Source organism: Lutjanus erythropterus, chromosome 7 (assembly GCF_056507025.1).
Source record: "Lutjanus erythropterus isolate fLutEry1 chromosome 7, fLutEry1.hap2, whole genome shotgun sequence".
NCBI lineage: Eukaryota > Metazoa > Chordata > Actinopteri > Lutjaniformes > Lutjanidae > Lutjanus > Lutjanus erythropterus.
In genome coordinates this window covers 27583500-27608456 of record NC_139323.1, presented here as the reverse complement: position 1 = coordinate 27608456, position 24957 = coordinate 27583500, and the positions used below count along the sequence as shown (strand labels likewise).

General features: G+C 39.4%; 2 protein-coding genes across 2 annotated transcripts; one reads left to right on the top strand and one right to left on the bottom strand.

Annotated features, from left to right (window-relative positions):
• The first annotated feature begins 60 nt into the window (after positions 1-60).
• LOC146324135 (kelch-like protein 23) lies at positions 61-2441 on the top strand. Its single transcript, XM_084723424.1, has 3 exons — positions 61-1166; positions 1585-1996; positions 2078-2441. Exons 1-3 carry the CDS (start codon positions 179-181, stop codon positions 2382-2384), a joined length of 1707 nt encoding a protein of 568 aa, XP_084579550.1. The 5' UTR covers positions 61-178; the 3' UTR covers positions 2385-2441.
• Positions 2442-4502: 2061 nt separating this feature from the next.
• Positions 4503-22752, bottom strand: LOC146324134 (ceramide synthase 2-like). Its single transcript, XM_084723423.1, has 11 exons — positions 22679-22752; positions 20162-20338; positions 15801-15918; positions 12640-12758; positions 11896-11953; positions 11707-11757; positions 9750-9842; positions 8906-9034; positions 7247-7353; positions 6449-6605; positions 4503-5815 (listed from the first exon to the last, which is right to left on the bottom strand). The coding sequence occupies exons 2-11, from the start codon at positions 20335-20337 to the stop codon at positions 5609-5611; spliced, it is 1215 nt and encodes a 404-aa protein (XP_084579549.1). The 5' UTR covers position 20338; positions 22679-22752; the 3' UTR covers positions 4503-5608.
• Between the last annotated feature and the right edge of the window lie 2205 nt (positions 22753-24957).

Sequence of the window (24957 nt, the reverse complement as noted above, 5' to 3'; positions counted from 1 at the left end):
TCCTCCCTTTGTTACAATTAGTTTCTTTTTTTTTCAAAGTGACCTCGTTTTCTTTGTTGTGTTCAGCCAGCAGTCAATCATGGGGAAAGTCTATTAATACCACCAGCTGGTGTGTTGTAAACCAGGACGAGGACGAGGCACTGTGCAGAAGGCAGTTGGTGTGGCTTTTTCTTGTGAAATGGCCTGCAGACCTGCTGATTTTGAGCTTCAACCACAAAGCTTTAAATTCACAACCCTCTCTGAACAGATAAACCAACTTGAAGAGGATGAATCTACTTTACACGTGAAAGATTCTGAGCCTGCTGTAATTCCTGATGCTAGTCTACAGGTGGAAGGAGAAACCTTTTACGTCAACCGTCAACAACTGGCCCTCCAGAGCGCCTACTTCAGGGCTCTGTTTTTTGGCTGTGGCGTAGAGAGCACCAGAAGGAGAGTTGAGATCAAAGGTGTGCGTCTGCAGTATTTCAGGATTTTGATGGAATACAGCAGGACCTCTAACCTGGCTTTGGACAGAGAAAATGTTCTGGGCATCCTTGAGACTGCAGACTTTTTACAGCTGGAGCGTGCCAGGCAGCTGTGCTGTAAGTTCCTGGAGCGTGAGCTGCACCTCAGTAACTGTCTGGGAATGATGGCCTACGCCTGGCGCCTGGGCTGCATTCAGCTCTACAAGGCAGCACGACAGGTGGTGCTCTCACACTTCTCTGCTGTTGTTGCAGAAGAGGACTTCCTGTCTCTGTCTAAGGAGGCCATAGCAGACCTTCTGGCCAGTGACGACCTGGCCATCCATAAAGATGATCTGGCTCTGGAGGCAACTCTGCGCTGGACGTCATTTGACCCAAAACGAGAAGAACATTTCCTGGAGCTCATTGAGTTGGTGAGGCCCGAGACACTCTCTGTACCATTTATCACTGACCTTCTGACCAAAATGAAAGGCTCTGACCCGAGAGCTAAGCTCATCTGCAAGCTGAATGAACATTTTCCAGCATCATGGTCAGTGGGCAGGTCAATGATGAGGAGCAGGGCCAGAGAGACGCTCTTTGTCCTGGGTGGACCTCACGATCAGGAGCAACAGGCACTTTATCAGTTTCACCCACTGAGCGGTCGATGGCAGAGCTGTGCACCTCTGCTGAGGAAGAACCTCACACAGTACTCAGTAGCTGCAGTAGGTAATAAATGAATAATTAGAATGATGATGTTCATAGTGATGAAGATTAGTAGTTTTTTAGTGGCAGATGCCTATATTTAGAGAGCAGGGTGGCTGATGGTGATATATAATGCTGATAAACAAACAAAGAAAACTTGTGTATAATTCCAACCCTCTTACGCCACATCCTGTCTGCCAGAAAACTGTTCAGGAATTACTGTAGGCTGGCTGTGGATGTGTCTGCCAGTATTTTTTGTTTATCAGCCTGGTTAATGCCGATTATGTCAAAATGCCAGATAATTCCCATGATTAATCAATCAACCAAATGTGTATTTTTTTATCATCTGAAAATGTTGAAACATACATTTATTGAACATTACAATTGTTATGCATTTACAAACGTTACATTGTCTTTGTTTTCTGATTCTCTCATGATGTAGGAGACAATGTGGTTGTGACAGGCGGGTACTTCCGGGACGTGCTGTGGTTCAGTGTGGATTGGGTCAGGATATATGAGTGTGGGGACCAGCGCTGGGTGGATGGACCGGCCCTGCAGAAGTCCAGACACAGCCACTGCTCGGTGGGGCTGGACTCAATACTGTATGTCCTGGGGGGCAGCATGGATGAAGGGCTTGTGGCTGATGTGGAAAAGCTGGTCCTGGGGTCAGAGAAGGGTTGGGAGGGGGTCAGCCCCATGGTTATAGCTGTGGAAAGGGCAGCCACTGCCGCTCTGGGGTCCTGTATCTACGTGGCGTGTGGCCTGGATGAAAACGGGGAGGTGTATGGTGGCATCCAGAGGTACATGGTGAAGGAGGATCAGTGGGATGTGGTCTCCTATTCTCCATGTCCACGGTGAGTAAATTTTCAATAATAGCTTTGCTCTCTCACATGGTCAAACTTTTAATTTCAATGATATTTGATATTGTTTCACAGATATGACCTGGTTGCCACAGAGCTCAATGGGGCCCTCTACCTGTTTGGAGGCCAGGCGTTGCGTTTTGACGTGGAGACAGATGAGTGGACTGCGCTGGAGGAGGAGGAATGTCTGGACAGGAAGTTCTTCTCTGGTTGCACGACAGTCAACAGCCAGATATACCTGGTCGGTAAGAGGAAGACTAACAAATCATTCCCAAACATGGTGCTGATGGACCCTTACATTGACACTTGCATTGAGGTGGATGATGCCATACCTTGCCCGGTCCCCTTCAGAGGGTGTGTCACCATGAGAATGGTCACATGACGGTGTGTGAAGTGACTGAATGAAATGCATTAATCTACTCTACATAACACTGTTTGGAGTTGTTAAAAGTGTCATTCTTGCCTGAAGATTAATTTAGGATGCAGGCCAGCACCTGATGGCAAGTTTTTCTAGTCAGGATTCTGTAATAAACAACATATATTCACATTTTGAAAGGTATGATCGTATAAGAACTTAGAACATTACAGTGGAAGTATATGATGGCAGTTCCTATGCTCATAAGTTGTTGCAGTATTTTTGGGTTGATGCCATTTATTACACAGATTTGACCATTTCTGACCAGTTGTGAATTGTTAATTTCACCAACTTCCCGAGAAGCTAGTTTTAAAATTGAGGCCTTCTACATTTTCAGAGTAGCCTAATGTTGACCGGGAGCATGGATGTACCTGTGGAGCTGAAGAGAATAAACAAAACACTTGACAAATAGATTTTTGTGTAAGAGGTCATGATTTGGAATACAAAAAAATCAAAAAGGATTGGATGAACACAAAATCAGGACTGGTAAAATTTTGTTTGAAATGAGACAACAGTGCTAATTTAGTCAATAGAAGTCATTTATTAAAAGTTTTCAAATGGCCACACAATCAATAAAGCATCCATGTGCACTCATAAGAGAACAGTCAAGTGTTACTTTCATGGAAACATGACACTTCTCCTGCTTTTCTATCTATTTTTTAATAATAAAAAAAAACAGTATTCTAGTGGGGGTCATGGGAGTGTTATTCAGTGGATCAGCCCTTATAGTGCTTTACACATTAAATCCCACTTTGTGTTGTGGGCCCCAGTGCTATAAGTCCCTGTTCAGAGTCATGACTTCTTCTCTTCTTCTACTTCTACTTCCATCACACTAGTTTTTAATATAAAATCTTGTTAGATGCAGTATGTAGACACAGGAAACACTTATCTTAAAGAGTTTCCCTTACTAATCTATGGACACCTAATACCAGTTTCTGGTAGGTAATGACCGTGAGTGGGGGAGACTAGGGTCAGTTATAACAGGGGAATTTTAACACATGCAATTCCTCCAATCAGAAACAAGCTAGAGTGCTAACTGTCCGTACATGCTCAGTGGGATTCTCTCTCTGCCTGTGAAGAGGAGCAGGATCCTTTCACCTCAGCAAAAGTTTTCCACAATTTTTTTTTTCTCAAAAATGATTTTGAGATATGAAAGTAATGCAATGCAAATTTAAACTCGATTATTCGTTAAAACTAACACGACCAGACTGATTATAACATACTGTTCTGTTAGAAAATGAACATATCTCACTAAATTTAAATGGAAAATTACTTTTAACTCAATTCAAATTCTTAAAATTTAGTTACTACTAGAATAGTTGCCTAGTATTCTGCAAAAATAGAAACAGACTTTTGCTTTGCATACGATGCCTGACATCTAAAAGAATTTGAACCATATGCAAAAAAGTATCTTAAGTAACATTATTAGATATTATAGCAGTGATGTTTTGTGCATTTATTTGAAACACAGTGGGTTAATATAACTTATTTTTTAGTTTGAAACTGTCCCCACCAAGAGGGCTCCAAATGCAGTAAATATCATAGTCTTGTCCTTATTTGTGAAAATATATCAATTGTATTATTAATTAGTGCAGATTTGTTTCTCATATCAAAAGATGACTACAGTGTATTTCAAGTAATTTGTGAGTTGTAAAGGAAAATGTGAAAAGAGGGTTACAATTGACCCCGGTCTCCCCTACTGCAGTTTTTCTCTGTTTAAATATATGTACATGTAAAATTCACATCTTGTTCCTATTAAAGTATCAGAGTACAGTTTAGTCATATCAAAATATGTCATCAACATTTATAACAGCCATTAAATCTTTACATTTCAGTGAGACTTTAGTTCATCTGAGCCATAAAGCATTTGACCTTTGCAGACAAGTCCGCTATCTAAAAATACCTCATATTTCACTAATGCCCGTCTGTGTGCGTACTTCTCATGGCTTAACTCTGGCACTACCAGCTTCACCAACATCAGAACCAGTCACAGTAAGGCCTGACTCGTGTGTTTGTCCGGTAAAGGTAATTCTACTTACACACAGAGCTTAATATCAAGTGCTTGTCACAGAACAGTGTAAAAAAAAAAAACAGCAGCCAAGGCACAAAACTAAAGTCCAATAGAGCAAAACATTAACAAAAACCTTGTTGAGACATCATGCTGCCTGTAACAATGACATTCAAAAGTAGAAAAGGAAACACACACACACACACACACACACACACACACACACACACACACACACACACACACACACACACAGACACACACACACACACACACACACACACACACACACACACAGCTGAAGTCAATATTTCTGGGAGCAGTACATTTTTTGTAAAGGCATCATTTATCAGACAGGGGAAGTGGATTCTCTACAGGGATATGTTCTTCTTTGTGCAGCAGGGGGCACCATATCTTTTCTAAGGAGTGAGCTTAAGCACAACTAATAAAATCAAATCCTATTACAGAAAAATATAACTTTATTATCCCTAAGGGCCTCCTGCAGTAGTCCTTTATATTCTGCTACAACATAAAAATTACCTGTTCAGTAAATGGCTCATAAAAAATAGATATATAAAGTGGTTTATCAACAGATTTACTACAATCGATGTTTCTAATAGTCTATGTACAATCAAACATACTGTGTGTGTGGATACAAAGCTGTGGGAGTGAATTAATGTTAAATTCTAGCTTTAAATTGTACCACATATCAGATTAGAACAATTTGATTTTGTATAAAAAACATTTAGTTTTTCTTCTTGACCAAAGAAAGGATAACTCCATTACGGCACAGTCCAGGTAACCTAATGTATTTACAAACAACATATTATATTACTATGAAAAGAAACAGCATTCATACAAAACCTGCAAAAACAAGATGTGATTTGTTGCAATCGACATTTCACTCCTTCTTCTTGTTTTACCAAATATATTTTTACAGAATGCAGTGGTGACAACAATGATGGCGTTTCAGATTTACAATCATCTGTGCTTGTTCGCCCTCTTATTGTTGTTTTCAAGATAAGCAGGATGCAGACTTACCCTGGTCTGAAATCATCAGTGGACCGTGTTGGATGTACACAAACCATATCTTTGTATCATATGTCAGAAATTAGTTAATCTCCAAAGGGCGGTAAGGGAAACATTTTTTTTTCTTCCAGTGAGGCTTGGTAGGCGTGAAGGACTATCTGGCTTTAGGCAGTCTGCTGTTTATATTCCTCTGGTTGGTCAGGTTGTTAAGGACACAGTTGTTAGCCAGCGATGCCAGTTTTGAGTTGATTGTACCCTTTCTTTGCTCCCAGCTGCACTCGTCCCCTTCTTCCTCAGGATCCTCCTCTTCCTCATCATCGTCCACCTCACTCTCCTCATCGCTGCGTTCATCACGCTCCACCTACAAAGAAAAAAATGTAAAAAATAAAACAGTTTTTTAGTGCCAAGGTGACGGTACTTATTATCCTTACCTGTAACTTTCTCAGAGACATGTTTCATTGTCATGCTTATTTCATATGTTTCAGCCATAGATTCTCAAATAATACATACAAAAATATTAAAATGAGATATTAAAAGGATAAGTAATAAACATTTGTCTAAAATATACCACTTTAAAATAATTTTTGGTAAAAGTGAGACAGAACCAACATGGCTGCAGAGGAAAAACATCCCCAAAAACATATTTTGCACCTTGTCCAAGAGGCGCACACCATAATTTGTTATGTTTTTCTTACATTTGTTTTATATTTGGTTATAATGTTTGTTGATAGGCCTTTACATGGACAATGTGATCCGTTTTCTGTTTTGCTAACGTGTTTTTGGCCTGTTTATCAACTGACACTAGCTTGACTGAGCAATACATATTTGAAACTATTTTATGTCTTAAATTTTCCTGTAGTTTTCATGGTGTCTGCAGACAAAAGAGCAAGATAAAATAAATAAATTCAGAAGAGTTCAGTATCTACATGGTGAGTGGCACATTTTTTCATCGGACCTGTGTAGTTACATTCCCTTTTCATTTACATCGTCTCACCTTTCCCAGGAACACAAACTTGTAGACCATGCGCAGGATGAGATAAGCCCAGAAGACGTGCAGAGCTTGCAGCACAAACAACAGCGTATTGAAGAAATAATAACCAGGGAAGGGCAGGAAGAATTCTAGAGACTCCACCAGGGTTGCGTAGAGCACTCTGAGGAAATAAACACAGTAAGACACAGTCAGTTTTAGTATCAATCCAGCACCAACTCTTGAAAGGTTTGGAGCTTTTCAAATCACGCAAGCACCGTTTCTCTCTCAGCTCAGAAACCATGATGTCAGATTGGTGGGAGAGAAAGAAAAGGGCAATGCGGTGAGATGCATGGGGAAATACGAGCCAACATGGACACAGCCGGGTGCTCCAGAACAACAGAGCAGATCCAAAACAGTTCAAACAAAACATCAGTACTGTGTGTGTGTGTGTGTGTGTGTGTGTGAGAGAGAGAGTGTGTGTTTCTGCATTTCACTCAGGCTTATACTCTTATATCAATGTTGCTTATGTTACCTAGTTTCTCATGTGTATGCTTATACTTAGTAATTTTTCTCTCAATGTGAAACACATTGAATTAATGTGTAATGAACTATGCTGTTTAAACAGAATTGCCATTGCTATTGCCATTACACACGTCAGGAACTAAAATAACAACATTCAAAAAGTGGCATATATGATGCAAAATAAAGTGCGAAAGTTGACTTGGTGACTCCAAGTTTTGAGGATATATCCAGTGTCATGGGTTTGTTTTTGCAAAATTTCAATATCTGGTAACACGTTCAGTTCAAAACATGATGTTTTACCTGCCAGGAAGCACCACCAGCCTCGTCACCAGGAAGACCAGAGCAAAGATGACAAACAGCGAGTCACACGTCCTCCTCCAGCCAGCATAGTGAAACATCTTGGCAGACTTTCAGGAGAAAAAGGGCATGTTAGTTATATTAGCTATATTATTTTAGTGACAACTGTCAATTTTTATTTATCACTGTACCCTTTATCATTAATAGGAGTTATTACTACTCTGGACCACCAGAGGGCAGCAACGATTAATGTTCCTGTCTAAACTACACTTTTAGCTTTAGTTTGGACAGTAGGATGTAGGAGAAGAAGACCACAGACGGTGCTAGATATTTAGTTTATTAACCAAGCTACAGTTAATAAAGAATTAGATATGATCAGTTTACATTACACTATGATGAAAAGCAGACACACATTGCCTGAACTGTCTTTGTGCCACTGTGGGAGCAGGTGACATAAGATGATAAACCAGATAATCTGTGAACAGGCTGCGTTTGTCTGCTGTCCTCTGCAGCTGTCCACTTTCACTTTCAGGTAAGACAAAAGTAAGAAGCCATCTCAAATTTCAGTAATTGTAACCACATTATTAATTTGAAAAACTAATTAGTAACTTTGCAATGAGTTACTGTTCAGTAATCATAAACCAAACGCTCTTATATTTTACATGTATGATTAATCTCTGCATCTAAACCTCTGCTTTTTTGATGATAGTTTCTAGATTTACAGAAGTGAGTGGCCAAAACGAGACTTAGTTCTTCAAAGTCTCCTTTACCCACCCTGACCTTATTTAATCAGTTTTCACCACACATTCACTCAACTAGTCCAAATGTCAGTTTAAAACAAGAAAAAACTTTGTAGTTCAAATGTTGTCTACAGTCTTCTTTTAATTTGAAATCCTAGAAACAGTGTCGGAATTTAAAAGGAAATGAAACACTTTTGCCCCAAAATGAGATGTCCATCATTTTAATGACCTATTACAAAATGAGGTGCAGATTGACAGAGATGAATGAATTCACACAATGAAGCTCAAAATAGACATTCATAGGCCAAAATACCACTAATAATGTCCTATTATTATGAAATATAACAGGGTTATGAATTCATAATATACCAAAAGAGTTCCTCTAGTCAAAAACACACAGCTGGTTGCACATAGTTATTGGTTTAATATGACGTCCACATCATTGTTCCTTCATGTGCCAGATAACACCCAGTCACGCCTGAGGTCACATGACTATCTCTAGATATTTCCTCATCTCTGAGATGACAGTGACAGTCTTTATTTTCAGATGCTATCAGTGAAATGGTACACCCAGGAAAATCAGCCTCATAAAAACTGTTCAATGGAGCCATTGTCTCTCTGACAGACGGAGTCGCAGATAATCATTTTACAGCCACAAAGGGTATTTTTACCACTGACTATAATGTTTTTTTGTGCACAGCCGAGTTCATACATTCGGATGCAGGGTTATAATGTGTTAAGGACAGGAAAACGTCCACAATAAATACACAATGGCTGTATTCAAGTCAGTTCCCTGTGACTTTTTCTGTTTTTGGCATTTCAAAGCATGTGCACAGAGAGAATTTATTCAACTTTAAGTACATCTGAATGACAAGTTATGTGTTCTCCCCAACTTAAAATATACAATCAGTGTGGTGTTTACCTCCAGAAGAAAGTCAGAAGAATCATGCACCAGCATCACCAGCGTGCCAACCCTCACAAAGTTGGCACAGTAGGAGAAAGCGATGAGGAATATGGTGGCGATGTGATGAATCACCTGCTCCTTGAAATCCTGGAACACACAGAGACCACACAGTGTGAGGAGGACATACAGAAGACTTCGGCAGCTCTCCATCTGTGGTCTTGTTCTTGTACCAAGTATTAGGACGGCAGATTTACATGATGTCTGAAGCGATATGTTGTAGTGTTTGAAGCTCAAATATCTGTGATCAGCAGCTTGGGCCCTCTGAGTCACATAAAAACACTTTACTGTTTTTATTCTCACAGAACTCCTTAAAATACAGACACATAAAAAAATGATGAATTACACTGATTATTTATTGTGATTTCTGTACATAAAGCAGCATAGCAATACAGCAAAATCTAAGTGAGCCGTTTAGAGCATAGTTTGAAATCAATTTCTTCTTCTTTGTTTATTTCAGTGACTTTTATGGTATGCGCTAATCTCTTACTAAAGACATCCTGCAGCACTCAGTTTTAAAATGAGAGCAAATGCAAAGTGCACAAAGTTATGATGTAATAGCAGATAATCCAGTGCATAATCCGTATTAAATTTAATCTAGCGAGAGAAAAACAACATTGGGATTACACTGTGCAAAAAAAAAAAGTGAGTGATCACATTTAGCTTTCTGGTTTTTAACACTGGACTTCAAGTTCAAACTACAGGCACCAAATCAGAGGAAACGCAGAGGAAACCATCTGAAAACCAAGAGGATGTTGCTGTGAGGTTTTAAGTTGATGTGTGTGAAAATCAAGCTCACACTCACTTTTCGCTTGACGTCCACAGAGACGCACAGAAGCAGCGACACATAAAAGCTCATTTCCAAGATGTAATACCACTGATGGGCCTCAGCCACTGGCTGCAGAATGAGAAGAAGAGAGAAACAGTAAATCAGCATTTATATTCAGTGGTGTGTAAAGCTTGTCCATCTCAAATCCTACTGTATAGATCTGCCTATTTTTTGTACACATTCATGACTATTTGTTTTTTTTTTTAAAATCTTGTGAAAATCCTTTTTTATGGCACCATGCATGGCGACAGCAATGGACACAGGCAAACTTGACACAAATGACCACTTGGACTCCAACGTGGACTTGAACTGATGAGATTTTAGTGGTCAAAAGTCAAAGTCACTGTAACCCCACGTCTATCTAACTCTCGTGAACACAATATCTCAGGAACATTTGGAAGAAATGTCTTCAAATATGGTACAAATGTCAACTTGGACTCACGGGTGAACTTCACACTCAGTGGTTACATCCAATTATTAATTTTGGATTGTATAGTGGAGATCTTCACTCTATTGAAGAGTTTATAGTTTGTGATCTGTGTTGTAAAATGTCTATATGGTTTTATCTCAAAGTTTTTATGTTAACATATGGGTGGGGTTGGCGTTTGAAAACGGTCTGTTGCAAATGCCAGGGCTTCCTTTCCTTAATCATTCCCATAAAGAACATACTGTACATAAACAAAACTGTCAACCTGCTTTCAAAAAGAGGAAATGTCTCTATCCAAGGAAAGTGGTAGTGTACTATGTAACACCTCTTTGCAGAGCACGCAGCAAAAAGAGTCTGCTGCGCCACAATGGTAGGAAGTCGACTGAGGCATTTAACACCTAAAACACACATCCTTTCTGTCTGTCAGAGGCCACCAGACCTCAAAAAAAGAGGTCAGCAGCAGTATTGCCTGCAGGAGCAGTAATCAGTCAAACTGCAGATAAAGAGCACTTCGCATTTTTTCTAGTGTTTTCTGTTCAAGGCCATGACCCCACAAGGAAGGGTTGTCTTGCCCACAGGAATGCAGACCTGCAGGCAGAACTGTCATCAAAACGACAGAGATATTAGCTTTTCAGATTCAACACAAAAGCATTCTGACCAACTTGTAAAGGAAGCGAAGGAATGGAGATGAAAGTTAGTGGGTGGGTGGAGTGTGCGGACCAAAATGTTAGAAACCCAAAGTGTGCTGTGGCTAAATCCTTCAAGACAGACTAAAGACTTTGTTTTGTTGGGCTCCTCCCAGCCATTGTTTTTCCTACTCACTTTTCTTTTAAGTATGTGTCCCAGTGGTGCTAGAGACAAGGCTGAATTTTATATTACTGTAGGGCTGCATATAGAGTAACAATCATTTTCAAAACCAGTAAATCTGTCATTCAAGTGCATCAATGGTCAGGAAATAGTGTAAGATGCTTTTCAAATGATTTGTTTTGTTTGGCCAACAGTCAGAAAGACAAAGATATTCATGTTAAAATCATATAAAATTAAGAAAAGAAGCAGAATCTCAAATTTGCAAAGCTGGGACAGTGAATGTTTGGCAATTTTGTGAGATCTACTAAAAGACTACACTTAATACAGTTCAGATCACAAAAAAGTTTGTCAAAAACTGTGAATCATAAAGGTCCTTACATTAAAAATTAGGCCAATCGGTCCAGTAGCATGCAAGATTAGCAGTGGACAAGCTCAGGGTCCATTGACCCATACTGGCATACACACATAATTACTTCAGGATAGTGATCTAACCTTATTCTGTTGTATCTAAATTACATGTAAAACACCAGAAGATATCAAACATTTAAAATGATTGAAAACTCTTTCTGACATTTCTGGAATGAAAGATGAGCACATAAAGGTACCTGATTTATAATGTTTGATTGTTTCCTTGAAACATTGTCTGAAAGTTTCCATTAACAACATCAAACATTTCATTTCAAAACATTTCCTGCTCACCTGTTTGGGGTAACCCCTCCAACACTCTTTATGATCCCAGAACCAGGGAGTCTGCAAGATCAAACAATCATCAGCAGAGTCTTCACAGGATACAAGCTTTAGCCTGAACATTAACTCAACATCACACACTGTTTCTGTAATGAAGGCCTGTTTATCTCATACAATAAATAAAGTGACTCACAGACTTACATTAATTAAAGAGCCGAGCCCTGCAGTGAACGCTACGAGGTAGAAGACAAAACGCCAGCTGCACAGATAAAAATAAACACCATCATTTGTTAGAGGCTACGGTATAAATTAAATTACTGAATTTGTTTTTTATCAGAAACAAATTCAAGAAATGTCAAAGAGGCGTGCTGCACAACAGCACTGTGCATTCATATGAATATGAGGGGTTTGATTCCAGCATGTTGAATTTTACTGATGAAATTCCCTTTTGGAAAATAAAATCTAGGTCTTAATAAACCAAGGTGAAGGCTCATTCTCTTTTGAAATAAGGTATTTTACATCAGAGCATGAGACTTTATATATCATTTGCTGAAGAGACCTACACAGCATCTACCATGTAAAATAAATTAAAGAAGCTAATTAAGGGCTCTGTTATATGAAATCTACACCAGGCAATTTGCACATTGATGGTGAACTAAGCTTTTTTTAAAGAGATATTATGACATCAGTGAACTCGCTGCTGTTCAGTTAACACTTTGAAATATCCACTTATGACTTGCTATGCACAGAAAAGATTTGCCCCCAGTGAATAACACCTGCAGTTAACCAAACAGAACAAATGTGCACCGACTCAGTTTGAGTACTGAGGCACTGCAGCTCCACTTTGGCATTTAGGCTGACAAGGCTCGTGGACTCTCCATTAAACATTCCAGCTGCAGCTTTCATGGATCGATATTCAAAGTGTTTGAAAAGATAAAAACTCACGAGGCCTCGCAGAACTTTTTGGTGTTGCTGGGTCGGTCCTGGTTCCTTCTGTGTCTGAACCAGGTATGGATCTTTCTCTGGGAGAGTCCGCACTGCTTCCCCAAGCTCACCACCTCACTCTGAGTACACACAAAACAAATCTCCAGTTTAAAAGAACACACCCATTCCAGTTCATCAAATGTAATAGTTTAAGTTTTCTCAACTGAAGTACATGAGTGGACCTGAATAATAATGTTAAGTTTGATAAACTTAAGGTCGGACCTTTGAGTGAACTGCTTAACCTAAGGTGACACAACAAATTAGCCCTTAGTTGAGTAAACTCAAAACAGTTTTGCAGCAGCTTTATTAAGTAAAGCAATAAGATGCAAAGCACAGCTCTGTCTTTCTGCGTTGTGGTGTTGTTAAAAAGGTTCTTGTGCTAGGAGAGATACTACTTGTTCTACCTTTGTTATATTAAAAAATACAATTTGAAGCTAGAATTACTTTTCCCCTGAGTGTGTTGTGTACACTCAGGATGCACACAATGCATTTTATAAATAAAAGTTATATTACAGAAGACATCAGACAAGTGCTGCTAGTGTAGGGCATGAGGATACATACGATTTCCAAAAAAGTGAGGGCACACAGGTAAAATGTTAGTATGCACACATGCACATGACACACATCACAGAAGAGTCCTCATGGAGCAGTGGCTTCTCATGTAATATATCAAGTCATGTCTTGACATATCTTACAGGTGTAGAGCACTGCTTGCCCGCACAAGAACATCAGTGTCGCGATGCCAAATGAAACCAACAAGGAGGCGGAGAGTTTTCATGTGAACCTAAACTTCTCTGAAACTTGCCTGCACCTGTTCACTGATCGAGCAAAAAGATAAAACCCTCCACAAAGAGCAATTATAAAGTAATTACAGTAAGCTATTTTTGGTGCAGGCGTTAATTGTTTTTGAATTATAGTTACACAATAGAAAATGATGCAAATAAATGGTAACTGATGAGGAAAGACAGCAAAATGATAAAAGGAAGCGACATTTTCTCAGTGTAGAGTGGAAACACCTGACAGAAAGCATTAAAATTTCCTCCTGTGTCATGACTGATCATTGTACCTCTGTAGCAGCCCCTTCAACTGCTTCAGTGTGACACATGAATTAGGTGAATCACTTGGAGACTTCCTTTTTTTAAAATCAGTTCCTTGTTCCGAGACAACTCATCTGAATAAAAATGTCAAACAGTCAAACTCTTCAGCCGAGATGCAACTGCACCAACAACACATGTATAAGTGTGCTAGTGTTATCATCTATCTTTTGTCTGTCTGCTTTTTGGTTTGCAAATGTATGTAAACCTCCACCTGCATACATTAGCAGGTCACGGATTTACCTGACTGATTAAACTTGATTAAACACAGTAAGCATTCTGTGTGCCAGGCTCATGGCGAGAACTCCCATTAAGCTCTGCAGCTACTCTGCAGGGTTAAATAGCATATCTGTGGTGACACGCTCTAGTCTGACAACATTCAGACATATTTTTATCTCCTCCCACTGTAACCAGGGGTGTCAGTTTGGTTTCAGAAGCGTGGAGGATATATTTAGATAATAGAACAAGAAGAATACATTTAATCAATATATTAATCTTGATATTTATTAAGCAAATAATACATGATTCTAAAAGTATTAGCATGCTGTCAATAATACTGGAAGTCTATAAAATGCTGTTTTATTAGCACAATAAAACTACTTAGACATCACATTTATTTGGTACTGCATGATGTTTTTAAATCTGAAAATCTTTTTTGGATCGATTTTGTAACATCTGTCAGGGAATGCAGATAAAAAAAGTGCCTCTTGGATAACTCCAGTACATTTACAGCTAAATTTATGGAGGGATAGTTTGGATTATTTGATGTGGGGTTGTATGAGGAACTTATCAATAGTCGGCATACGACCAACAAGTAGATGCTGGTCGGCACGCTTCCAGTTTTGGGAAGCAGAGAGGAGTACCAGCATGGAAGCTGAGCAATGTACTGCTGTAGACAGGGTCAGCAGCAAAATGTATTTCAGCCACTTAAAAAGGGTCCAACTAAAAAAATATCAATATCATTATATATACTAATATTTTTAGTGTATGCTATATTTGAATTATCTCCACCACTTCATCTTGCCACCAGATAGCTTTATCATAAAGAAAATAAGTCAAATATTGCTCTCTGCAAACCAAAGATACTCAAAGGGTGAAATCAGTAAATTTACCTTAAAGAACACAGGAGTTGCTGATCTACTGCTGCCATGATGTGTTAGTTTGTTTGTGTTATTGTGTAACTTTGATGAATCCAATTCAGGCAGTGAGGTTCTGCAAGGTACAATTATTGATCTCTCCCATGGAGTTGGGTTTGAAGAGAGTGATTATACAGTGGCAGTTCCCTGTCAGAAAAGGCTGTTAAAGCTGTAAAATATTCTAAATATAGTGTACACTTAAACTGATATAGCTTTTTTAGGTGGAACTTTTTTTTTTCTTTTTTTTTTAAATTAAAGTATGCTTTGCTGTTGACCCTGTCCACAGCAATACGTTGCTTTATTTCCTACACCAGTACTCCTGCTGCTTCTCCAAACTGGAGGCATGTCGATCAAAATCAATTGTAGCTACTACAACTTAAAATAATCCAAACTATTCCTTTAATGTGTACCGTCTCTGTTGAATAAACCAATAAATAATCAGATACATTTGTATAACTGTTGTTTATTGCCCTATGTTTGATTTCTGTCCACCTCTAGGTCTCTTCCAGGTCTTTTTTGGGAAAGTATTAACTGTATATAAAAATGCAGATTCACTGTTCTGCTCTTTCTCCTAAAAAACAGATGTGGCAATACTTTCTTAGGATGCACACAGACCCAACAAGGTTAGCGGAGCCTGTATGAAGCCTACGAGGTGAAACTCAGGGGGAAAAAAAGTCCACAAAGTGCTTGCTGCTCATAAAACTTGAGCACAACCTAATAACTAAAAGCTGCCCAGATGAACATGAGAGGACACCTGCGATGAGATTTTAGTGAGTAAACCAAACTGAAGATGAAAAAGCTGGGGGAACTAAAATGGGATTAGAGAATGATTAGTTGGGAACAAGAGAGATTTTCTGTCAAAAAAAAAGGAAGGAAGAACAGGAATACGAACTTGTGTTGGTTGCCGACTGTTCTGCTTGTAGAAGGTCTCCAGCTTCGGGACAGAAGCGGCTCGAATCCGAATCCGGTCCTTCACACCTAAACTTTTGCTTAATGGAACAGCGATGAGCCTGAGAACACAGAGAAGAGGAGAGAAAAGAATAAAATGTTGTTTTTTTTTCCATATCAACTTCAGTCTTGATAGCACAACAAACTGGATTATAAATCCAGAGGGATTAATGTGAGAAGACGTCAGCAGCTGTCCAACGTGATCCTGCCACAGTACCGTGCAGTGTAATGGCAACAAGATAGCTCATTATGCTGCTCCTGACAGCCTGTAGAGCCGCTCCCATGGGCGTACTGTGACATTTGGCTAGACTGTCTTTGTCATTAGCTGATATGGCATCAAGAGACACTTGATCTGCATGTGTATGTGAGTGTGTGTGTGTGTGTTACAGAGAGATGGAGACAGACAGAGAAGAATAAAGACAACGTGAATGTACAAGCATCGTAGAGATGTTTTGATAAATATATGTTTGTGTGTGTTTGTGTGTCTGTGTGCGTGTGTTTAATCACACGTGTGTAACTCAAGCTCAGAGATAATCATCCTGAAGTGGGCAGGAAGGGAGAGATCAGAGAGAATGAGAAGGTCAGCTTTACACTGAGAGACAAACATGGTCTCTGGTTACAGGAGCTTCGAACACACACACACACACACGCACACACACACACGTAGGTGTGACAGCTGCAGCCCAGGATGATCAAATGAAGACACACCTTTTCACCTTCCAGCTGACTGACAGCTCCTCCGAAGTAAACAACTACTTGATACTTCACTGTCCACTCAGGTGCATGCTGGTTATTCAGCATTACGCTTTTATTCACTGACCCCTCCTCTGCTACTTATACATCTAATGTTACTACCCTGCTTATAAATATCTGATGAAGGTACAAACAAGCAACAATCTAATGCTAATCTTACATGTCATGGAGGCTCATGCAGTTTTTAAGCCTTCAGACAGCTAAAACAGTAGCTGATAAGAGAAAGCATGCAAGCCTCCTATCTGTTCACCCATCACATGTCTGTTCATCATCTCACCGTCACTCTCAATTCCTGTCCTGCTACCAGCAAAACTAGTTAAGTGCACATATGGGCAAGCTGACTGTGAAGTTGCCTTTTGCAGCAGGTAAGCATCGACTTACATTCACACACTTCTGTGCCAAAAAAAACCTGCTAAACTGTGATAATTCCCTTCTTAATATCGCCTCATTTCTAAAATCTCATGTCCTAATTACAGTAATTACAACAGATGTTGGGTTTCTAGCCTGGAATGTTCTTAACATGATTTACTGTCCAGTCCTGTGTGACTATCACACCATCTTCTCTTAATACAATGGTGCAGAGAAGTAGTAAAAGTCTGCACAGAAAATGTTCTGTAAACAAATGATCTCATACTTGAATCCAGGTTTGTTTTCATCAAGTGTCTAAACCAGTGGTTCTCAATCTTGTTGAGCTGCGACCTCCAACAATAATCGGGACTGGTGTTTGCGACCACAACAACAGATGCATTTAGCAGAAAGTCAGGGTGATATTTCCACAGCCTGGTGGGAGCTTGGGGCTCTGTTGGCAACACTGGCGCCTTGTGTTTCTCAGTTTGCGGTGCGGCTGTTGGACTTTCAGGTGACCTACCTTGAGAGGTAATGTTAAAACAATTCCCCAGTGTAAAATACTGTCCTCATTTCCCCTCATGCTGGCTGGACTGAATAGCTTGTTAAATTTGCTATTTTATATTATCAAATACAAATGTCTCTTTTTGTTATTGTTCGTGTCTGTTCACAACATGGTGGTTTACTGTTATTTTTATGCTGGTGAGGTAGCTGTTACATTTCTTGAGGCCAGGAAAAAACGTCACTGAGAAATGCCTCCTGGCTCTCATTCTGTGCTGCTTGCCACAATATTTTATTTTATTCTCCGCAACCATCTGGTGACCCCCCATGCTTCAAAAATGACTAAAATTACCCCCATGTTGCTCAGACATTTAAAAACCAAACACATTTTTTCAGGTATGCCCATTGTCATTATCTCATACTGAAGAAAAGATTAAATTCCCTCATCTTGTGACTGCAAAGATGTTTTGATGCTTTCCTCTGAAGTCTCTTGATGCATCAGCAACAGGATTATTAGAATAAGCTCTACTGGGGATTTACATTGAAATTTTCCTCTCTTAGCACCCGGTGGCTTGTATATCTCTACAAGATGCTGCAGAGGCTGCAAGTGTCTCCAGTGATTAAAACTGTGAATCAGAAGCCATTCAATATTAGAAAGTTCAATGGAACCCACTAATTGTAGTTTGCTTTAAACCTCCATCAGCTACAAAGAAACCACACAGCTACTATCTTCCTTTACATCCGATATGCTGTATACATCACATATTCTAAGGCTGGACCCAGTCCCCCTGGGAGGAGAGTGGGCTTTCACACAGTCAGCAGCTAAAAACTGTCTACTCATGATGCCTGCCTCGCTCTGCATGTCTGCTCTATACCCTAGGTCCACAGGGAGCACAGATGAAGGGTAAAGGAGCCATTATCCTGAGCCACACAGGCAGTACAGCAGGTAGTAAACCAGCCAGCCAACCAACCAGCATGACCGGTGCAAGTGAAGGAGGAAATAAACAACATGTTTAAACATTTACTGGGTCTCTTTTTAACTACAGATCTACTTCACTTTGCATTAGGTCCAGGGGCAGACATGGAGGGGTGGTGTCAGCTGCCAACCCCTAATAGATACCTTACCACCCCGGCTGCCACCCCAGTTTTAGACTGTTCTAATTCATTAAAAATGTAGAAGTTGTGGCTGGACAGAAATTTACGAGACTGAAGTCCCAGTACAAATGAATGTAACAACAGATGACACTAACACATATAATTTAACAATCTGTTTTGGCCACATTTTAAGCTAAGTATTGGGCTTATGCTCAATGAAAAAACTACATGTATGTTGAGAAATGTCAGAGGTCTTGTAAATAAAACAGTTTGTTCATTTGTAACGCCACCTTTAGATATTTCTATTTAATGCTTTACTCATGTGCCACAAAAATGCAATAATTTGACTTGAAAAGTATCTTCATTTTGGGTTTTTTTTCCAAGCAAATATTGATATATATATGATGGCTGGCAATTAATCTGCATATTTTTTTTCCCACAGCTTAAAGTCTCCATGCCACCCCCTTGCCACCACATGAATATTTCTCTAGAGCCACCCCAGACTAGGCCGCACAACTATTTGGTCTTTAGAAATCATGTTAAACAAGTGGAATCTGCAGAAGGTTTTAAATGAGACAAACTAATCCCTCTGAATCAATTTAAAAGTCTTTCTCTGACACAGAGCAGTGTGAATACATGTGGTTACTCTGAATTGACGTTTTCTCTTATGTTGATGTCCTTGGCCTGTTTGTTGCATAATTTGTTGATGTATACAGTGACTTTCGCGTGTTTTTATGCTTTTATTGTTTTATATGTATTGTAGTCAGGGCATGCTTGTAAAAAAGAGCTTGCGTGCAATCGGCCTCCCTGTTTAAATAAAGGATAATAATAATAACTTGTTTTCACCTGGTTACAGATTCAAAGAAGTCCCCGTGATGCTGAACTGTTTTGCTGATGCATTTAATTATTTACACATAATTTAAGAGCACAGTTGTAGGTCCACCATAAATATTGAGAACTTATTGCTCCAGTGAGACAGTGAGTCACAGCAGACGTCATATTTGATGACAGCTAAAATTACTGCCTTGCAGTTGAATGCCTCCATTCATGTCTGTATAACACATGTAGTGAAGACTTTGAAGGAATTTAATAAAAGGTTTTAAGCCCATTTTTTAATCACTATAATTACATGTGTGATTCCAGTTAATAATTTCCAGTGAGACATATGCTGTCTTCACTTAGAGACTATTTTTACAGATGAGAGGACCGATAGAGAATCTTTTTGCTGAACGTTATGATGGCATAGACATGGACATGTTTGCCAAGTTAAAAGTAATTTCCTCAAAGCGTTCTTAAGCTGTTGTGAGAGAGAATGGGAAGATGGACAACCTAAAAACATTATGCCTCTGTGAAGTCGTAGTGACCTTGAACTTTGACCTTTCACCATGAACTTCTAATTTGTTCATCCTTGCATCCAAGTGGACACATATGAAGAATTACCATCAAAGCATTCTTAAGATATTGTGTTAACAAAATAAGACATTCAGACGTACAGACAACCCGAAAACCTCTGGCCACAGCTGTCGCAGGCATGGAAGCATAACTATGTAAAAGCAGATCTTGCATCTGTGATTTGATGGTCCTGCTGTGATGGAGGCAGGTGTGTCTCACCTCTCAAAGACATATCTGAGGGCTATAAAGGCAAAGGCCAGTGGTAAAGTGTAGATAAGATCCCTGGGTAGAGGAAAGCGGCCCTCGCCCTCCATCATCTGAATGTCCCGCCAGCGGACAGGAGGAGGAAGCCAGAACTCCTCCTGCCACAGCCATTTATTTAACAGGGCCTCCATCCTGAGGAGAGGAGAGGAGAAGAGAGAAATTATCTCAGAGAACTTTTCATATAGAGCAAGTCTAGACTGAACTCTTTATAATATTACATGCAGAGACCCAACATATCCCACCACGAAGAAGCACAAGCAGAGGAAGAACTGTTACAATGAGAGTGTTTTCCAGGCTCCTGAACAGACCTGACCTGTTAAAACATTGATATCATTCATATTGATGTCAAACAGCAGCTGAGACCCTCAGGACATTAACAGACAAATAAAGGAAACAAAGCATTCATGCATGCCATGTTCACATTTAATCTAACTGAACCACTCTGAGGTGCAGCTAATGATTGATTTCATTATTAATTAATCTGCAGATTATTTTCTCGATCTCTTGATCCAAACCGATCAATTGTTGGTGTATAAAATATCAGAAAACAGGGAAAATGGGATTTAAATTTCTCAGAGCCCAAGGTGAGGTATTCAAATTCCTCATTGTGACCAAGCAACAGTCCAAAACCCAAAGATGTTCTGTTTACAATCATATATAGAGAGCTGCAACGATTAGTCAATTGAAAGAAAATTAGTTGGCAGTTATTTTGATAGTGATTGATCATTTCAGTCAATTCTCAAACATTTGCTGGTTCCAGCTTCTTAAACACAAGGATTTTATTTGTTGTTTATGATAATGAAGGACGAGTTTTGGGTTTTGGATTATTGGTTGGTCAAAAGACTCTAGGAAATTGTGGTGAGCATTTTCAACAGTTTTTGAATATATAGGCAAAACATGGTGCAGCTTATGATTGATTTCATTACTGATTAATCTGCAGATTGTTTTTCTTTTGATTAATTTACTGATTAATTGTTGGTCTAGAAAATATCAGATAAGAGGATTTAAATTTCGCGGAGACCAAGGTGAGGTCTTCAAATTCTTTACTGTATCCAAGCATCTGTTCCAAGATATTCAGTTCACAATCGTATATAACTGAGAAAAGCTGCAAATCATCACATTTGAGAGGCTGAGACAGAGGATGCCTAATTGAATAATCAACTAAAGCTCTACACCACACAGTTATTGGTTTGTCCAGGAAACAACAACATGAAGAAACAACAGTACATTACAGCAGGGCTGGGTAATCAATATTATATCAATATTGCGATATGCAACTAGATAATGTCTTAGAGTGTGGATATTATTATATCACAACCTGTAGACTCTCCAAAGAGTCCAAAGAGAACAAAATGGAAGAAACGTCAGGGACAACCATGGATGGACAGACATGCAATAGATACATAATCTTTTCCTGGTTTTAAAGGCTGGATTACAGTAAAGTTATGTAATTTTCTAAACTTACCAGACTGTTCTAGCTGTTCTACTATTTGCCTTCAGCAGCTTAATCATTATATCCACATTACTGATGATTACTTATTGAAAAATCTCATTATTTTTAATACTTCATAAAAGCATCAATATCCATATCGTCCAGTCCTAACTACTTAATGGTCTGCTGGGTAGTTCAATCTACAGCAATCGATTATATTCTATAAGATCATTATATGATTGCACTATTTGTGAATTTACAGTAAGCTGTTATTTTAGAGTGCATATCCAGATATATATCATACATATTGGAATAGCCTAAAAATATCGTGATATCATTTATAAGCCATAATACAGAATGACATACAAAACCACCAGACAGAGACAGAAAAAAAAAACACTTAGTGGGCCTTGATCCAAGCATGAGTCTCTGCATGTGTCCCGACAAAACCTGAACAACACAGCCCTGATGCCTGCTAGACCTCAAGTACCCTCTGTCAAAACCGCACACACACGCACACACACACAACCACACACACACACACAGGAGCACATTAAAACACACGCCACTTCCTGCGATTATGAAATCACAGACTCAGAGCTGATCGATGTGAGTGTAAAAGCTGTTTCCTACAGCGTCACATTGATTGGCATATTGATTATAGCGGTGCAGCATGATAGCCTGTGTGTGTGTGTGTGTGAGACAGCCTCCGTGCTGCTGCTGGACAGAGAAAACAAGCAGCCTGCGCATAACAGCGAGGAGCTACACACACAAACAACACACACACCTGCTCCTACACACACAAATACAAGAGGTCAGACACTAAACACACGCAACATATATGAATAATAAGTCTGTAGCAGCCACAGGAAGAAAGCCCACAGCCCTGTTCCTCTCACCACATCCAGCCTCGACCACCCCGACAAACAGCCTACTTTTATATTCACATTTATCTCATTTTAAACACTAAAAAAACGTTAAAAATGCCCGACAGTTGTTGTGTAAGGCAACATCTAGACTACATGCGACATTGCGGTTACCTGTCGGCGCTCCCTCCTGTGATGGGGATGAAGCGTTCAGCTGTAACTGGGAGAGGAGGAGCGAGTTTGACGCAACCTGCTCCTGCTGAGGGCGGAGAGAGGCGCGCGCTCTCCTCGTCATCATCTTCATCATTAGCCCGTCGGGGTTTCCGTCGCCCAGCGTGAGATAAGCATGTGCTCGTCACCTTTTCAGCTGCCGGAACATAATAGCGTTATAGAGCATGTTGTCATTCCTTTGCCAATGAATGGAGTTATAAGTGTCATAAAAATGTGAAAACATCTTGTAATTTAGTGGAATCAAATCAGTTTGTGTCCTGCAATCTTCTGCTCCAAACTGATCCTTTCTTATTAACTCAATGTAAATATACAAGTTTTATTTATTCAAGTTATAACTTATAAACATGGGTTTCTCTAAATTTAAGTCTTTCGCTTTTATTTTTTTTAATAACCTATTTAACCAGGCAACAAACTGTTATTTGCAATGGCTTGAAATGATGAGTTGAATCAATGTACTGTACAGAGTTCAGTCAACTTATCAAAATAAGTTTCTGAAGAAATATGATAGCAGACTTCCCAGTGTGCATTGTCTGAGACATGGAAACTTCTCTAAAATTGTTTTTTACATTTTACATGCAAGGTTTGGGTTGCAGTTGTGTGGCTAAACCCATTATAAACAGAGGACTGACCCTTTCCCCAATGCCAGAAGACACATTTGCCTTTGGTTTTTTTCATTTTTTTCTGATGTTGCTGGAAAGCTGAGACTCAGCTCATGTAGAGCAGAGGGACAAACAGTTTTAAAAGTGTTCAGCTCTCAGTATTTGTGTAGCTTCTAACTGAATCTGTGGTTTCTCAACATTTCCTGATTTTGCTGTCTCACAATAAAAGTTTTTCCATAACAAAACATTGGGTGTTGGTTCAAACTGAGTCAGGCCAAGGTAGCACATGTTTGTGGAAACAGACCGAAGTGTGAAAAAGTTGCAGAAGTTACTGTCGGAGGTGACAAGCCTTCGTAGCCTCCACTGAAAAGCACCTTAAAAGCGTCAACCCTTTTCCAAACAGTTTCTAAGGATGACATAGGAGGCGTCTCATTTTACTAATTTAGGCCTAAGTCTCTGAAACTACAGGAACTGTAGCATCTATAGCCTACATATGAATTATTGTGTTTTCTTAAAAAAAAAAAAATCACACTGAAAATTCAACTGGAGTAAGATCCTGAAGTGACTGAGGCTTTTATTGGGCGGCGGCGGCAGTAGCTCAGTCTGTAAGGACTTGGCTTGGGAACTGAAGGGTTGCCAGTCCAAGTCCCACTCAGACCAAAAGTATGGAGTGTGTACTGGCGAGGTGCCCTTGAGCAAGGCATTGAACCCCTAACTGCTCGGGGTGTGCTGACTATATGTCTGTGTGCAGCCCCCTCACTCTGACACCTCTCTCAAAATGCATCGGTCTGGTTCATCCAATCACCCTTCAAGTGTTGTTTGAAAGCATGTATGTACAAAAATTATAACAGAGTGAAAAGAATCAGGAATTAATAAAGTATGCCTTCTTCTTCTTCTTCTTCTTCTTCTTCTTCTTCTTCTTCTTCCTCTTCTTCTTCTTCTTCTTCTTAAAAAAAAAAAAATGGACCACTTCTCATCAATACTTTGTCCCCTATAGACGAATAGTAGCTAAAGAAATTTACTGCTGAAGCTGAAGTCCCTCAAGTGAAGTTGTGCATCACAGAACTAAATGACATTTTACACAGAGAGAGAGTTGTATTTATTTTAATGGACAAACTGTAACACTCTTTAAAAATATGGTCATCATTTGTTTCCTGTCTTGAGCAACACGCAGTCAACTCCAGAACTACAAGTAGTACAGGACAGGCTGGTGAATGCGTGGTTGGACAGGAAATTCCCCTCTTTTTTCTGTTTCCTTTTTCCTTTCTCTTCATTTTCTCTCTCTTCATTTGAGATACTGTAAAATTGGAATCTGCTTCCTAGTCTGTATAAATGTCAAGGTTTTTGCACAAATGGTTCCAATTGGGCTAGTATTAATGAGCCTTAGAAATTTCTGGCGGAAGTCATAGGAGCCTGAATTATGTCCTACTTTCCTCTTGTTCTATTTTCAAAGGTGAGCAGGGAAATGAACAGAGACATTTGAGAACAAACATAAAAAGGAAACAGTGCTTTAACTGATGAATCCTTTATAAAAGACCAATATACTGTATAGATGTATCTGTCATTCTTTAAATTATCTCCGTAGTGCTCCAAAAGTGAATGAGATCAGGAACCAGAAAATAC

Excerpts from the sequence above, each read along its gene's own strand:
- LOC146324135 (XM_084723424.1), top strand. The coding sequence starts at position 179 with ATGGCCTGCAGACCTGCTGATTTTGAGCTTCAACCACAAAGCTTTAAA. Across the intron at positions 1,167-1,584 it reads GTACTCAGTAGCTGCAGTAG|GAGACAATGTGGTTGTGACA; the intron begins GTAATAAATGAA and ends CTCATGATGTAG. Across the intron at positions 1,997-2,077 it reads TCCTATTCTCCATGTCCACG|ATATGACCTGGTTGCCACAG; the intron begins GTGAGTAAATTT and ends ATTGTTTCACAG.
- LOC146324134 (XM_084723423.1), bottom strand. The coding sequence starts at position 20,337 with ATGGAGGCCCTGTTAAATAAATGGCTGTGGCAGGAGGAGTTCTGGCTT. Across the intron at positions 11,758-11,895 it reads GGCTCGGCTCTTTAATTAAT|ACTCCCTGGTTCTGGGATCA; the intron begins GTAAGTCTGTGA and ends TTGATCTTGCAG. Across the intron at positions 9,843-11,706 it reads GGAGGGGTTACCCCAAACAG|CCAGTGGCTGAGGCCCATCA; the intron begins GTGAGCAGGAAA and ends CTCATTCTGCAG.